Genomic DNA, 17945 nt, shown 5'->3' with positions numbered 1-17945 from the left:
ACACACTCCCACAGAATACTGCACATACTGAGCACACTGTACTACATAATACAACACACAAAGCATATTACAACACATACTCCCACAGAATACTGCAAATACTGAGCACACTGCACTACATTACACAACACACACTGAGCACATTACAGCACACACTCCCACAGAATACTGCACATACTGAGCACACTGTACTACATTACACAGCACACTGAGCACATTACAATACACACTCCCACAGAATACTGCACATACTGAGCACACTGTACTATATAATACAACACACAAAGCACATTACAACACACACACCCACAGAATACTGCACATACTGAGCACACTGTACTACATTACACAGCACACACCAAGCACATTACAACACATTCTCACAGAATACTGCACATACTGAGCACACTGTACTACATAATACAACACACAAAGCACATTACAACACATTCCCTCAGAATACTGCACATACTGAGCACACTGTACTACATTACACAACACACCGAGCACATTACAACACACACTCCCACAGAATACTGCACAGCTGTGCACACTGTACTACATAATACAGCACACACCGAGTATATTACAACACATACTCCCACAGAATACTGCACATACTGAGCACACTGTACTACATTACACAACACACACTGAGCACATTACAACACACACTCCCACAGAATACTGCACATATCGAGTGCACTGTACTACATTACACAACACACTGAGCACATTACAACACACACTCCCACAGAATTCTGCACATACTGAATACACTGTACTACATCACACAGCACACACTGAGCACATTACAACACACACTCCCACAGAATACGGCACATACTGAGCACACTGTACTACATTACACAGCACACACTGAGCACATTACAACACACACTCCCACAGAATACTGCACATGCTGAGCACACTGTACTACATTACACAGCACACTGAGCACATTACAATACACACTCCCACAGAATTCTGCACATACTGAATACACTGTACTACATTACACAGCACACACTGAGCACATTACAACACACACTCCCACAGAATACGGCACATACTGAGCACACTGTACTACATTACACAGCACACTGAGCACATTACAACACACACTCCCACAGAATACTGCACATACCGAGTGCCCTGTACTATATTATACAACACACAAAGCACATTACAACACATATTTCCACAGAATACTGCAAATACTGAGCACACTGTACTACATTACACAGCACACACCGAGCACATTACAACACACATTCCCAAAGAATACTGCACATACCGAGTGCACTGTACTATATTATACAACACACAAAGCACATTACAACACATACTCCCACAGAATACTGCAAATACTGAGCACACTGCACTACATTACACAACACACACTGAGCACATTACAGCACACACTCCCACAGAATACTGCACATACTGAGCACACTGTACTACATTACACAACACACCGAGTATATTACAACACACACTCCCACAGAATACTGCACAGCTGTGCACACTGTACTACATAATACAGCACACACCGAGTATATTACAACACATACTCCCACAGAATACTGCACAGCTGTGCACACTGTACTACATTACACAACACACCGAGTATATTACAACACATACTCCCACAGAATACTGCACATACTGAGCACACTGTACTACATTACACAGCACACACCGAGTATATTACAACACATACTCCCACAGAATACTGCACATACTGAGCACACTGTACTACATTACACAGCACACACTGAGCACATTACAACACACACTCCCACAGAATACTGCACATATCGAGTGCACTGTACTACATTACACAACACACTGAGCACATTACAACACACACTCCCACAGAATTCTGCACATACTGAATACACTGTACTACATCACACAGCACACACTGAGCACATTACAACACACACTCCCACAGAATACGGCACATACTGAGCACACTGTACTACATTACACAGCACACACTGAGCACATTACAACACACACTCCCACAGAATACGGCACATACTGAGCACACTGTACTACATTACACAGCACACACTGAGCACATTACAACACACACTCCCACAGAATACGGCACATACTGAGCACACTGTACTACATTACACAGCACACACTGAGCACATTACAACACACACTCCCACAGAATACTGCACATACCGAGTGCCCTGTACTATATTATACAACACACAAAGCACATTACAACACATATTCCCACAGAATACTGCAAATACTGAGCACACTGTACTACATTACACAGCACACACCGAGCACATTACAACACACATTCCCACAGAATACTGCACATACCGAGTGCACTGTAATATATTATACAACACACAAAGCACATTACAACACATACTCCCACAGAATACTGCAAATACTGAGCACACTGCACTACATTACACAACACACACTGAGCACATTACAGCACACACTCCCACAGAATACTGCACATACTGAGCACACTGTACTACATTACACAGCACACACTGAGCACATTACAACACACTCCCACAGAATACTGCACATACTGAGCACACTGTACTACATTATACAGCACACACCAAGCACATTACAACACATTCTCACAGAATACTGCACATACTGAGCACACTGTACTACATAATATAGCACACACTGAGCACATGACAACACACACGCCCACAGAATAGTGCACATACTGAGCAAACTGTACTACATAATAAAACACACACCGAGCACATGACAACACACACTCCCACATAATACTACACATACCGAGTGCACTGTACTACATTACACAACACATACTGAGCACAATCCCTCAGAATATTACACAGCTTGAGGAATACCTGCAGTTCATTTAAAGCAAGAACAGCTGCTCTCTGTTTGGCCTCTTGTTTGTTTTTTCCAGAAGCACTTGGGAAAGATCTGTCATTTATTACAAATTTCAGAGTAAATCTGGAAAACAGGATTGCTCAATTAGTCAAGAATTCTTCAAGAATTGGTTATCTGAACTGAAGTGCAGTTACACCCATGTAATCTATCATAGAACAGTGCAGCACAGAATTGGGCACTGAACCCACTGAGTTTGCTCCAACTCCTCTGAGGGAGCTCTTCAATTAACGTCACTAGCTCTCTGCTCTTTCCCCATAGCTCTGTAATTTATTTCCTTTGGAAACAATGATCTAATTCCCTTCAGTGCAGTTGTTTTTGAAAGGGCTTTCACTGCATTTTTAGGCGGTGTATTCCAGATCAAGTCATTTCACTTTGGATGAGAAGTTGGAACTGCAGGTGAGAGAGAGTCATCCAGCTCGTCAGCCTGTGGTTGGATCTGTTTCACAAGAAGTCAGTCTTTCCTTTGCTGTTGTAATTGACTAGCACAATCGCTCACTTACTCTGGAGTGTGAGATGGCCCGCGTTTAGCCACTTCCTTAACCTTGCAGATCCAATTCCGTTTTTGGCAATACTCGTTCAACTCTCCGATGGCATTTTTCGAGCTACAGGAGAGCTACAGTTGATTAAAAAGAAACAGGGTGTTTAAAAGGTGGAGTTTGTTTCGATGTCCTCTTACAAAGATGAATTGCGCATGTCTCAGCTCAGCAGGCATTTGTGAATGTAACATGAAACAGCCTGACTGAGTGGAACAAGGTCACCTTGGAGCTGTGTCCAAGACTGTGGATCACCTCACCTCACATCTGATGCAAAAACACCTGGACAAATCAAATGTGACCTATCTAACAACAACTTGCATTAATATAGCACCGTGAACACCATCAAATGATCCATGGGGCTCCACAGAAGCATTACACAAGAAATCTAAACACATAGCTAAGTATTTATAAAAGCTGGTTACCATTTGGTTTCATCAAAAAGAGGAGCTTTTTAAAATGTCTGAGAGGAGGAGAGAGATGGAGAAGGTTAGGGATGGGAATTCTGGGCTGTGGTTTGTCTAACTTTTTCTCATGGATTGGGGGGCGCATTTCAATTTTTCTCTCACCTGGTTAGAGGGCTGGTGGGTAAACTTCAGAACAGCAAGGTTTAGCCTAACAGTAATATGAACTTTGCGGTTGGAGGGGGTAGGAAACTGATAATTCCAAAACAATAAATTGATTATTCAAATAAATAAATAATAACAATGTCTATTTAAAGTCCAAGTAACAGAGCTAACTAATAAAGTCTTTTCTCTCACATACTTTTGCTTAAATACAAAAGATCGAAAAAGGCCCTAAATCCTGATCAGCTGAGAATCTCCTGACCCTACCTCCTGACCCCCTGATACGCCAACCCCCAACCCTCCCAACACTCTGACCCTCACTCCCCCACCCTCACCTGTCCCAACACTGACCCTCACTCCCCAACCCTCTGATATCCCAATCCGCACCCCTCACAACATCCTGACCCTCACTTCCCAACCCCCACCCCTCCCAACACCCTGATCCTCACTCTCCAACCCTCTGAAATCCAAACCCCCTGCTATCCCAACCCCCACCCCTCCCAACATCCTAACCCTCACTCCCCAAACCCCATCGTTCCCAACATCCTGACCCTCACTCCCCAACCCCCACCCCTCCCAACATCCTGACCCTCACTCCCCAACCCTCTGATATCCCAACCCCCACCCCTCACAACATCCTAACCCTCACTCCCCAAACCCCATCACTCCCAATATCCTAACCCTCACTCCCCAACCCCCACCCCTCCCAACATCTTGACCCTCACTCCCCAATCCCCACTTCTCCCAACACCCTGACCCTAACTCCCCAACCCTCTGATATCCCAACCCCCACCCCTCACAACATCCTGACCCTCACTTCCCAATCCCCACCCCTCCCAACATCTTGACCCTCACTCCCCAACCCCCACCCCTCACAACATCCTGACCCTCACTCCCCAACCCTCTGATATCCCAACCCCCACCCCTCCCAACATCCTGACCCTTACTCCCCAACCCCCATCCCTCATAACACCCTGAACCTCATTCCCCAACCCTCTGGTATCCCAACCCCCACCCCTCACAACATCCTGACCCTCACTCCCCAACCCCTCACAACATCCTGACTCTCGCTCCCCAACCCCCACCCCTCACAACATCCTGACCCTCACTCCCCAAACCCTACCCCTCACAACATCCTGACTCTCACTCCCCAACCCCCACCCCTCACAACAACCTGACCCTCACTCCCCAACCCCCACACCTCCCAACACACTGACCCACACTGCCCAACCCCTATCCCCTACCCCTCACAACATCCATACCCTCACTCCCCAACCCCCACTCCTCACAACATCCTGATCCTCACTCCCCAACCCCCACCGCTCACAACATCCTTACCCTCACTCCTTAACCCCCACCCCTCACAACATCCTGACCCTCACTCCCCAACCCCTCACAACATCCTGACTCTCGCTCCCCAACCCCCACCCCTCACAACATCCTGACCCTCACTCCCCAAACCCTACCCCTCACAACATCCTGACTCTCACTCCCCAACCCCCACCCCTCACAACAACCTGACCCTCACTCCCCAACCCCCACACCTCCCAACACACTGACCCACACTGCCCAACCCCTATCCCCTACCCCTCACAACATCCATACCCTCACTCCCCAACCCCCACTCCTCACAACATCCATACCCTCACTCCCCAACCCCCACTCCTCACAACATCCTGACCCTCACTCCCCAACCCCCACCGCTCACAACATTCTTACCCTCACTCCTTAACCCCCACCCCTCACAACATCCTGACCCTCTCCCCAACACCCACCCCTCCCAACAACCGTGGCCCTCACTCCCCAACCCCCACCCCTCCCAACACTCTGATCCTCACTCCCCAACCTTCTGATATCCCAATCCCTACCCCATGAAATCCCAACATTCATCCACATATCCTCAACCCCAATATACCGACCCTCAACCCACACCACAAAATGCTGACCCTCATTCCCCCATCCCCAATATCCAGAATCCCAACCTCGATATCCCGGCACTCACTCCCCCGATATTTTGAACCTCACTCCCCCAGTCCTCCAAATCTCCCAAGCTCCATCCCCAATATCACGACCCTCACATCTCCATACCCAACATTCCAACACCCACCCCAGAAAATCCTGACCCGCATTCCCCACCCACGATATCCCAAATCCTACCCGAATATCCTGACCTTCCTTCCCCCCACTCACACAAAATCCTGACCCTCACTCTCTCACCCCTCAAAATGCAAATCCTCACCCCCCCCCACCCCACCCCCTTGATATCCTGGTTCCCACCCCACAAGCAAAATATCCTGAACTTGACCCCCTCCCCAAAATCCCGACCTCACTCCTCACCCCCTGATATCCCAAACCTCACCCCTATTTGGACTAGGCCGGACCCCCTCAAAACACTTCAACAAGGAAGCCCAGGCCTTAACTTTGCTAATTATTTTAAGTGGACATACCAGGATGATGCAGCTGGTCAAAACCCCTCAGTTTTAAACAAAACAGAATTTATTTACAGAGTACTGAATGAAATACAAACAAAAGAGAACAGAATACAGAATAACTTAACATATCTGAAAACCCAATAGACTACCCCAGCTTCATGATGCTGTTCCAAATGTCACCAGTCCCCCTTTTGCAAAAAGGTGATAATCAGACACAGGTTCTTACAGGAGAGAGAGATGGCAGGGAATTTAGCATGGAACTTTCTTCTACTGTAGCTGTTTCAGTGGAATCCCCAATTTAGCAGGTCTGAATAACCAAACTGCTAAGACCAAAACAAACCAGAGAAAACCTGAGCTGGGAGAACTGGCCATTCCCCTTTTCATTGTACAAGTGTTTTTTTTAAAACTTGAAAGCATTTTTTCTGAGACAGTATCTGTTAGCTATAGTCAAATTGGCCCTGAAACTCATACAAACCAGACACAGCGGAACCTATGCATTTAGGACCCCTCTCAAAAAAAACAAAAGACTGAATAATGTTGTCAAAGGAGCAGCTTTGTCACACCCCTATAACAACCCGATATCCTGACCCCTTCCCCTATTCTCCATCACGTCATCCTTGATGGCCTGCCTCTGAGTTCCATCCTTTGCAGTCTCACTGAAAACCTCCATTGTCCCTGTCCCATTCTGCAGGCCCATCAGCACTGGTGCCAGAAACTGCACCCAGTTAAACCAAACATGTTATCTTGCTCATTGCTCTTCCAATCAAGGTTGGCCTCCTTCCTGCATTTGTTGCTGATAGGCTGAGAAATCGTGGGAGGGAAACAGCCTCTCATAGAGCCATGATTATAATCAGGAATGGGGCAGAACTGGAGCCAACAGGAGGTTACTGTGAATGGGAGGGCAGGATCATGGAGAGAGATTTGAAAACAGGTTGAGGATACATGTTAGCGAAATCCTCAGTCACACTGTGTAAAAAGGAAAGGTATGGGATGCCAGATTAGTGAGGAAAATCACAGACAAAAAGGGGGGAAATAAATAAACAATTCCTATCACCAGACTGTTGTTTACACTGGAAGGGTCTTACTTTGAAAAGGGAGTCCTATCCTCATCTGCCATCAACAAAGAGTTATCCCAGCTCAGTTTGACCTGTAACGATAATGGATCACTCACTCATGGAAGCCTGAAAAACTGTAAATATTTATCCTGAAGGAAGTGGGCTGCCCTGGAACAGCTTTACCATTCTGAAAGTGAAGTTTGCTACACTTACATCCATACTGACTGTGGAAATGAACTCGTCATCACTCTTCTCGACCTCACTACTCTGATCTTCCACGAACCTATAAAAGAACAGAACTTGCATTTACATAGCACCTTTCACCACCTCAGGATGTCCCCTGCTCTTTACAGCCAAGTAAATTTACAACACTGCAATGTCGAGAATAAAGCAGCAGCCAGTTTGTGAAAGGTGCTACCCAGAAGCAGTGCTCCTTAAATGACCAGACCATAGGGACTCTTGTTATTGGCTGAGGGATAGACTCTGTCCAAGAAAGCTAACAGAGGCTCCTCTGAGAAACAGTTGCTGGTCTCGCTTATGCCCATGCAGGAGGACAAATGCAAGCTTGTTTTAACATCTCATCAGAAAGATGATACTCCAAGACAGCAGCACTTCCTCAGTACCACACCGGATTATCTGCACAAGTCAATTCCAGACTGAATTTGACAGTCAAATACTCGTGATTAACACTGACCAGTGCACAGGGTCATCTCTGCTCTTGGAGCAATGGATGGATGGCAAACAAAAAGGCATTTACTTCGAGTCTTAGAGTCATAGAGATGTACAGCAGGAAACAACCATTCAGTCCAACCTGTCCATGCCAACCAGATATCCCAACCCAATCTAGTCCCACCTGCCAGCACCTAACCCATTTCTCTCCAAATCCTTCCTATTCATATACCCATCCAAATGCCTCTTAAATGTTGCAATTGTACCAGCCTCCACCACATCCTCTGGCAGCTCATTCCATACACGTACCACCCTCTGTGTGAAAATGTTGCCCCTCGGGTCTCTTTTAAATCTTTCCCCTCTTACCCTAAACCTATGCCCTCTAGTTCTGGACTCCCAGACCCCAGGAAAAAGACTTTGTCTATTTAATTTTGTAAACCTCAGCCTGTTCAGCCTCTCCCTGTAGCTCAAATCCTCCAACCCTGGCAACATCCTTGTAAATCTTTTCTGAACAATTTCAAGTTTCACAATATCTTTCTGATATGCAGGAGACCAGAATTGCATGTAATTTCCAACAGTGGCCTAACCAATGTCCTGTACAGCCACAACATGACCTCCCAACTCCTATACTCAATACTCTGACTAATAAAGGAAAGCATACCTAACGCCTTCTTCACTATCCTATCTACCTGCGACTCGACTTTCTTTCAAGAACTATCTGGGTTAACTCATCACAGCAACAGTTACACCAGCTCACAGTGAAATCTTACTCAGTCCACTTGGCTACAGGTGCCTGCACCTGGAATAGGTGCATGCAAGAGCTTTTGTTCCGCACTCCAGGGACTGTAGCAGGGAGTGATCTAACGCAGTGGGCAATTAAAGGCTAATCTCAGAATTCTATCCTCACCAGAGGAAGGGCCTCTGAGAGTGAAGAGAACAAGCTGATGATACAAATAGAAACTGCAAGATTTTGTTTTAAGTTTCATTCAGCTCCATGGGGAAGTGGACCATGTGATGGCAATTCTCTGTTGCAGCACACAGGAGCATAGCTGGAGAACACTCAGAGCTCCACTTGCTATCCTTGCCTCTTCCAGACAAGAGATGAGTGCATCAGATTAAACCAAGTAGCCCAAAGGAGGGAAGAGAGGTCGGAAGGATGGCAAGATCACAAGAGAAATGGGAGAGGAGAGTGAGAGAGGGAGAGAAGTCAAGGGGATAAAAGAGAGAGGAGGAGAGGGAAGAGCAAGAGAGGAAAAAGAGAGAAGAAAGAGCTAAGAGACACAGAATGAGGAGATTAAGATGGAGAGGTAGGGGTTGTTAGATTGAGGGAGACAAATACGAAGGGACAAGGAGTCTGTTTGATACAAGATAATGCATGGCTTAGAAAGGGTGGATGCTGGGAATTTGTTTCCGTTAGGTGGGGAGACTAGGACCCCTGGGCACAGCCTTAGAATTCGAGGGGATCAATTTAGAATGGAAATGAGGAGATATTTCTTCAGCCAGAGAATAGTGGGCCTGTGGAATTCATTACCACAGAGTACAGTGGAGGCCGGGACGCTAAGTGTCTTCACGGCAGAGATTGATAAATTTTTGATCTCTCAAGGAATTAAGGGCTACAGGGAAAGTGCGGGTAAGTGGCGCTGAAACGCCCATCAGCCATGATTGAATGGCAGAGTGGACCTGATGGGCCGAATGGCCTTACTTCCACTCCTATGTCTTATGGTCTTATGTTTGGAGTGACAGAGAAAGAGAGACAGTGTGCTGGAAACAGACAGAGAGAGAAAGAGAACACAATATTTCTCAAGTTGTGCTGAAAGGAATTAGATATTAAGTTACAGTGAATCAGGTTTTTCAGATGCAGTTTCACCGACAGACAGACATACCAACAAGGAGCAGGAGTAGGATATTCGAGTCTCTCCACCATCCAATAAATTCATGGATTATGTGACTGCAAACTCAAACCCTTGCTCCCACCTACTCTGATAACCTTTCAACTCCTTGCTTACCTAGCAACCTCTTCCACCTCTTTCTTAAAAATATCCAAAGACTCTGCTTAAGTCTCCTTTTCAGGAAGGACTCAAATTCCTCAGAGAAAAGGTTTACCTAATCTCTGTTTAAAATGTATGACTCCTCAGAGAGTCATACAGCACGGAAACAGACCCTTTGGCCAAATTCGTCCAAGACCAGGTTTCCTAAACCGAACAAGTCCCATTTGCCTGCATTTGGCCCATATCCTACTAAACCTTTCCTATCCATGTTTACCTATCCAAATGCGAATCCTGAATTTTAAATAGTAATCCCTAGTTCTAGATTCTCCCATAACAGCAAACCTCCTTTCCAGCTTTCAACCTGCCACAACCCCTCAGGATTTTATGTGTTTCAATCAAGTTACCTCTTACTGCGCTAAACTCTTGTGAATACACACCGAGCTTGATGACCCACCCATTCCAGGTATCATTCTGGTGAACCTTCCCTGAACTGCCTCTAATATATTTGCACCCTTCCTTAAATAAGGTGATTAGTACTCCAGATGTGCTACCACCAGTGCTCTATATAGCTAAAGCATAATCTCCTCCCTATTTCATTCAACTCCCTTCACAATAGATCATAACTTGACTATTAACTTGACTAATTAATAGCTATACTTGCATATTAACATTTTGCAATTCATGCACAAGGACACTCAGATCCCTCTGCATCTCAGAGCTCTGTAATCTCTCAACATTTAGATAAATTTTTTTATCCTTCCAATCAAAATGGACTATTTCACATTTTCCCATACTAAATCCAGTTACTATATCTTTGCATACTCACTTAACCTATCGGTGTCTTTTTGTAGTCTCCTTCACTCCTCTCCACAACTTACTTTCGGACTTATCTACTGCATACAGTTGTTTATATAAATTATAAAGAGTAGAGGCCATAGCACCAGCCCCAGTGGCACACCCATCATGACATTATGCCAGCCTGAAAAAGACCCATTTATTCCTACTTTCGGCTTCCTGTTAGCTAGCCAATCTTCTATCCATTACAATCTTATCCCCCAATGCATGAACTTTTATTTTCTGCAATAACCTTTGATGTGTCACTTTATCAAAAGCCTTAGGGTAATGTAAATATGGTACAGTTTCCCCTTAACCACAGCACATGCTACCTCCTCAAAGAACACCAGCAGGTTGGTCAAATATGATTTCCCTTTCACAAAATCATGTTGACTCTGCCTAACAACCTGGATCCCAAGCTCTGTTATAATTTATTAAATAATAGATTCGAATAATTTCCCTATCACTTAGAATAACACACAAGAAAAAGTTACCCATTAAAACAAAACCTAACCATACCTTTTGAGATTCTGGTCGGTGGAGTCTTCTGCAGCGTTCTTGTGTTGTTCTTCATTTTCAACATTGAGTTTTCTCACATTCTTATTCACAAAGGGAGAAAACAGTAAGAATTTAGCAGTGTGTGTGTGTGTGTGTGTGTGTGTGGTGTATTGTGTGTGTGTATTTGTCTGTCTGTCGGTCTGTGTGCATGTCTATCTGCCTGTGCATGAATCTGCACTTCCTCACGAGATGCACTTTTCATTAAATCATCATTAAACAAATATCACCCCATAAATACAAATACAAAATTTCACTGCAGTTGTAGAAAATCTAAACAAAAAGTGAGCTCTGGAAATGCTCAACAAGTCTGAGAGCAACTACAAAAAGAAAACAAGGAATCTGTTGAAAGTTTATCAACCTGAATGTTTAACCCTGTTTCTCTCTTCGAAGAAGCCTGAATTTTGAAGCAGTTTCATCATTTCCTGGTTTTAATAATTTTCTTTTCAAATATTCAATTAACTTTTATGACTTAACGCTTTTTAATTCCCTCTCGATGGTATGGGGTTAGTATGTACCAAACATGAGGTTCAGTTTAAATAACACTACCCATTCAAAGTGGATCTGAAAACAAGTGGGAAACATGTACAGTGCAGAAGAATCATTCTTTCTACATAAGGATTACAGTACTGTAATAGCATTAACACATTATATCAGTCATTTGCACTGTATTTTTCTTGTATTTCAATGTCACATTGAATTCTCATCCTCTCAAAACTAGAATGAGAAATCCCAAGCAATGATCTTTAGAAAGTTGTAGGTGAACATTACCGGAAAACAGATTCTGTGATCAGTATAACCACTAGGGAAATAAATAGTTTTCTGGTAATGTATTTTTTCCCTCCCCACCTTCCTTGTTAATGATATATCGGAATGCTGAATTAGAGTGACAGAGACATAGAGATGTACAGCACGGAAACAGACTCTTCGGTCCAACCCGTCCATGCCGACCAGTTATCCCAACCCAATCTAGTCACACCTGCCAGCACCCGGCCCATATCCCTTCAAACCCTTCCTATTCATATACCCATCCAGATGCCTTTTAAATGCTGCAATTGTACCAGCCTCCACCACTTCCTCTGGCAGCCCATTCCACACACATACCACCCTCTGTGTGAAAAAGTTGCCCCTTAAGTCTCTTTTATATCTTTCCCCTCTCACCCTAAACCTATGCCCTCGAGTTCTAGATTCCACCACCCCAGGGAAAAGACTTTGTCTATTTATCCTCATGATTTTATAAACCTCTGTAATGTTATCCCTCAACCTCTGACGCTCCAGGGAAAACAGCCATAGCCTATTCAATTTCTCCCTTTAGCTCAAATCCTCCAATCCTGGCAACATCCTTGTAAATCTTTTCTGAACCCTTTCAAGTTTCACAACATCCTTCCGATAGGAAGGAGACCAGAACTGCATGCAATATTCCAAACGTGGCCACAACATCACCTCCCAACTCCTGTAATCAAATTGGTGGAATGGACAGAGAGAGCTAGTGGCCTGTTTCTAGCACCAGGCCCATGGTCCCCTAGGCTGATTAGGGCAGCAGCTTAGTGAAGAATTCCTGTCTTATTTCTCATTGTTGTCCCGATTTTCCATCCTGTTTGCAATAGATGCTTGTGCATTTTCACTCTGTAATTATGCTGATCCACTACCTCAGAAAGTGATGGCAGTTCAGAAATTTCCTCATAGGCGAGTAGTGCAGCTTCATGTTTGGCTTCTTGTTTGTTTCGACCATAGCCTAATGGGTATTCTTTTTTGTCCATGAAAACATTGCATGCAAACCTGGAACACAATGCAAGAACATCACGTATTGTCATTCTAAACCTGTGCAATAAAGTAACTGACACTTAGGTACCACTTTTAATGTGGAAGAAAGTTTCAAAGTAATTCACACAGCCACCAGAGAGTACGAGAATGTCATGACAAAGAGAAAGTCGGAAAGGCTTGTGTTAATCTAGTGCCTTTCGTAATCTCAGCACCTCCCAAAGTATTTTACAACCAATGTGAAGTATAGTTACCATTGTGATGTCGGAACACAGCAGCCAATTTGCACACAGCTCCCACAAATGTCATGGTGGCAATGTCCAAGGTCACCTGATTTTGTGATGCTGGTGGAGGGCTACACATTGGTCAGAACATCCTGCCTTCCTTCAGGTGGTCTCAGAGGTTCCTACATATCGACCAAAGCGGCTGACAGGGCCTTGGTTTCAAGTCTCATGTGAAAGACAGCAACTTGACATTGCAGCAATCCCTCAGAACTGAATTGGACCATCAGCCTGGAGAACGTACTCAGTTTTCTGCATTTGGAACTTGAACCCATAAGCTACTAAGTCAGAAATGTATCATCACTGCTCTGCAGCTCACATTGTTATTAGCCAGAATATAAAGTCATAGAGATGTACAACACGGAAACAGACCCTTTGGTCCAATTTGTCCATGCCAACCAGATGTCCCAACCTAATCTAGTCCCATTTGCCAGCAATTGGCCCATATCCCTCTAAACCCTTCCTATTCATATACCCATCCAAATGAATTTTAAATGTAGCAATTATACCAGCCTCCACCTCATCCTCTGGCAGCTCATTCCATACACGTACCAACCTCTGCGTGAAAAAGTTGCCCCTTAGGTCTCTTTTATATTTTTCCCCTCTTTCCCCTATACATATACCCTCTAGTTCTGGACTCCTCGATCCCAGGGAAAAAACTGACTATTTATCCTATCCATGCCCCTCATGACTTTATAAATTTCTATAAGGTCACCCCTCAGCCTCCGACGCTTCAGGGAAAACAGCCCCAACCTATTCAGCCTCTCCCTATAGCTCAAATCCTCCAACCCTGGCAACATCCTTCTCTATCTTTTCTGAACCTTTTCAAGTTTCACAACATCTTTCCAATGGGAAAGAGACCAGAATTGCACGCAATATCCCAACAGTGGCCTAACCAATGTCCTGTACAGCCGCAACATGACCTCCCAACTCCTGTACTCAATACTCTGACCAATAAAGGAAAGCATACCAAACGCTGCCTTCACTATCCTATCTACCTGCGACTGCACTTTCAAGAAGCTATGAACCTGTACTCCAAGGTCTTTTTGTTCAGCAACACTCCCTAGGACCTTACCATTAAGTGTATAAGTCCTGCTCTGATTTGCTTTTCCAAAATGCAGCACCTCGCATTAATCTAAATTAAACTCCATCTGCCACTCATCAGCCCACTGACCCAACTGAGCAAGATCCCATTGTAATCCAAGGTAACCTTCCTCACCGTCCACTACACCTCCAATTTTGGTGTCATCTGCAAACTTACTAACTATACCTCCTATGTTCATATCCAAATCATTTATATAAATGATGAAAAGGCAGTGGATCCTTGTGGCACTCCACTGGTCACAGGCTCTTAAAGCTTGGGAGGGAGGGGATAGATAGGGGATTTCTTAGGACTGAATGCCCAAAGGATTAGCTATCAATGGCCAGGGGACAGCAGTTGGTAATGTCAAGCCAACAGAATGCAAAATTCGAAGCGAGAAGGAGGCTGGGTTGAAGAAGCTTAGAGCAACAGAGGGAATATTGTCTTAGAAGAGTTTAAACTGAAGCATATAAATGTGAAATCAGGCACCAACATGAAAGAGGAATATCACCACAATTAAGAACCTAGAATCCAACTGATACTCAGAGGGCTTCAAATTCAGCTTAAAATCCAGCCTTAACACCCATTTGAACCTGGTTGTCTAGATGAAGCAGCTAATCTGGGCTAATCCTGGATGACCATGCCTGATTAGTGCTGGTCTAGATTAATCCTGGATGACACTGCCTAGTTAGTCCCGGTCTGGGTTAATTCTGGGTGGTCCTGCCTGATTAGTGCTAGCCTGGGTTAATCCTGGATGACCCGGTCTGGTTAGTGCTAGCCTGAGTTAATCCTGGATGACCTGTCTGGTTAGTGCTAGCCTGGGTTAATCCTGGATGACCCGGTCTGGTTAGTGCTAGCCTGAGTTAATCCTGGATGACCTGTCTGGTTAGTGCTAGCCTGGGTTAATCCTGGATGACCTGTCTGGTTAGTGCTAGCCTGAGTTAATCCTGGATGACCTGTCTGGTTAGTGCTAGTCTGGCTAATGGATGGAACAATTCACAATGAAAGAGACCATGTTGTTTCATTGGTCAGCAGTGGAGTTTGCTTTCCAAAACATCCCATTCATTTTACAATAACTTACATTAAAACAAATTTTAACATAGTAAAACATCCTATTCCATGTAATGCATTTGAAGTAAAATTTAATACTGAGCCAAACTCAAGAAGACCAAAGAAGCAAGTTTTAAGAAGTGTCTTAAAGAGAGTGGAAGATAAAAAAACGGGGAGGTTTACGGAAGAAGGTCCAGAACTTAGGACCATGGGAACTGAGACAGTGGAGAAATGGGAATGACAATGTGAAAGAGATCAGACCTGGAGGAGAGCAACTATAATAAAACCACATAGTACAGAAGGAGCTACTGGGCCCATCTGTACCACTAAAAATACACTACTACCTACAATAGGACTACTCTCCTAGGCCTATAGCCTTGAATGTTATAACACTTCACATGCACATCCAAGTACTTTTTTAACAGTTGTGAGGTTACCCACCTCAACAGCCATCCCAGGCACTTAGTGGCATGGGGAGATGCCAGTACACAGGTTGACTGGTCAAAGAAAGCGTGATAACAATGGACACTTGGTTAGATTATAAGAACTCTTAGTAACGGATGGGGTATTAAGTGAGGTGACCATTCTTTCACCAAGAAAGGCAGAGTATAGATTATTAACCTGGGAAATCTTGGGAAATTCATGGGCAGGTCCATTAACCAGGAGCCTAGGGAAAGCCACAAACCAAGGATGTGGAGAATCCATTAACCATGAACAAGGGAGGATCTATTAACCAGGAACGCAAGTAGCTTCATTAACTAGCAGTAATGGGGAGATCCATTAACCAGGAGCCAGAGGGGTTCCATTAGCCAGGGGTGTGGGAAGATCCATTTACCAGGGGCACAGGGGGGATTCTTTTAACCTGGAGCCAGAGAGGATCCATTCGTCAGAGCATGAGGGTATCTAGTAACAAGTTATAATGAGATCCTAGGATTTTAAAAATTTTTGCATGAACATAGGCATCACAGACTAGACCATTGCCCATCCCTAACTGTGATGGTGAGTTGCCTGCTTGAAGCTCTGTAGTCTTTGGGGCTAGGGACACCGCAGTGCTGTTAGGTAGGGGGCTAAAGGAATTGGACCCAATGACAATGAAGGGTTAGTTCAGTGTCTGATGGTCCAGTTTAATTCCTTCGATACATTTCAGCCTTTCGTATGATACAACTTGTTGGTTACTTCAGAGGACAGTTAAAATCAAATACATTGCTGTTGGTCTGGAATCCCTAATAGCCATAAAGGACATCAGTAAACCAGGTGAGTTTTTTAAAAAAATCAACAATGCTACATGGTCACCATTAGGTTAGCCTTGTATTCCAGATCTCACTGAATTCAAATTTCACCAGGTGCAGTCATGGGCTTTGATCCCATGTCCATAAAATCCTGGGGTTCAGGATTACTAGATTAGTGAAATTAATACGACACCTGTCCACTCTTAACAAGAATAGAAACCTGATTTATCTTGAAAAAAATACTAACTTTTGTACGTGATCCATGCCTGTGTCCAGTTGCTTAAACCTGTACTCGAGATGTATGCCTTTCTTCTGTCCATACTCGTTGAGCTTGCTGATGTAGTTTCCCATGCTGGCAGGAGATATTCGAAAACTACCGCCATCAGTCTACATGAAAGACAAATCAGAAGGCGCTGCCTTTGTTTTTACAAGCAGACACAACCCACACTGAAGCTGCCTGAAAAGGTAATCATCTGTGTGCATCAAGTATCGGATACGTTCAATGACCCATTGAAAGCGTTTTCATTCCTGGTGATCATTCTTCTGACCAGACAGTGACGGCAAATCAGTCACTTGTTTTCAATAAAGTCTCCCAATTCCACGTGGATTTTAAACTAACTTCTAAACATTACCTAACAAAAAAAAGTTGCTTTTACATATTTGAGCATGTTGGCTCAGTGGTTAGCACTGCTGCCTCACACCACTGTGGTCCTAGGCTTGATTCCACCCTTGGGTGACTGGGTAGAGTGTGCACATTTTCCTCATGTCTACCTGGGTTTCATCTGGGTGCTCCAGTTTCCTCCCACAGTCCAAAAATGTGCAGGTTAGGTGGATCGGGCATGCTAAATTGACCGTAGTATCCAGGCATATTCAGGTTAGGCGAATTAGCTAAGGGTAAATGTTGGAGTACAGGGATCGGGTGGGGGGGTTGTGCCTAAGTGAGATGCTCTTTGGAGGGTCAGTATAGATTCAACGGACCGAGTAGCCTGCTT

At 44.5% G+C, this 17945-nt stretch overlaps 1 protein-coding gene across 1 annotated transcript in view; it reads right to left on the bottom strand.

Moving 5' to 3' along the window:
- The window catches only part of eif2ak2 (eukaryotic translation initiation factor 2-alpha kinase 2), a 62518-nt gene that overhangs the window by 31490 nt on the left and 13083 nt on the right, over positions 1 to 17945 (bottom strand). Inside the window, exons 4-9 of the mRNA XM_072559186.1 lie at positions 17201 to 17340; positions 13201 to 13330; positions 11516 to 11595; positions 7719 to 7788; positions 3420 to 3532; positions 2874 to 2982 (exon numbers count right to left, since the gene is read on the bottom strand). Of these exons, the coding sequence (XP_072415287.1) occupies positions 2874 to 2982; positions 3420 to 3532; positions 7719 to 7788; positions 11516 to 11595; positions 13201 to 13330; positions 17201 to 17340 (642 nt within the window). The remainder of the gene's footprint in view (positions 1 to 2873; positions 2983 to 3419; positions 3533 to 7718; positions 7789 to 11515; positions 11596 to 13200; positions 13331 to 17200; positions 17341 to 17945) is intronic.

Source organism: Chiloscyllium punctatum, chromosome 3, assembly GCF_047496795.1.
Source record: "Chiloscyllium punctatum isolate Juve2018m chromosome 3, sChiPun1.3, whole genome shotgun sequence".
In the NCBI taxonomy this organism is placed as follows: domain Eukaryota; kingdom Metazoa; phylum Chordata; class Chondrichthyes; order Orectolobiformes; family Hemiscylliidae; genus Chiloscyllium; species Chiloscyllium punctatum.
This window is presented reverse-complemented; position numbering and strand designations above follow the sequence as displayed.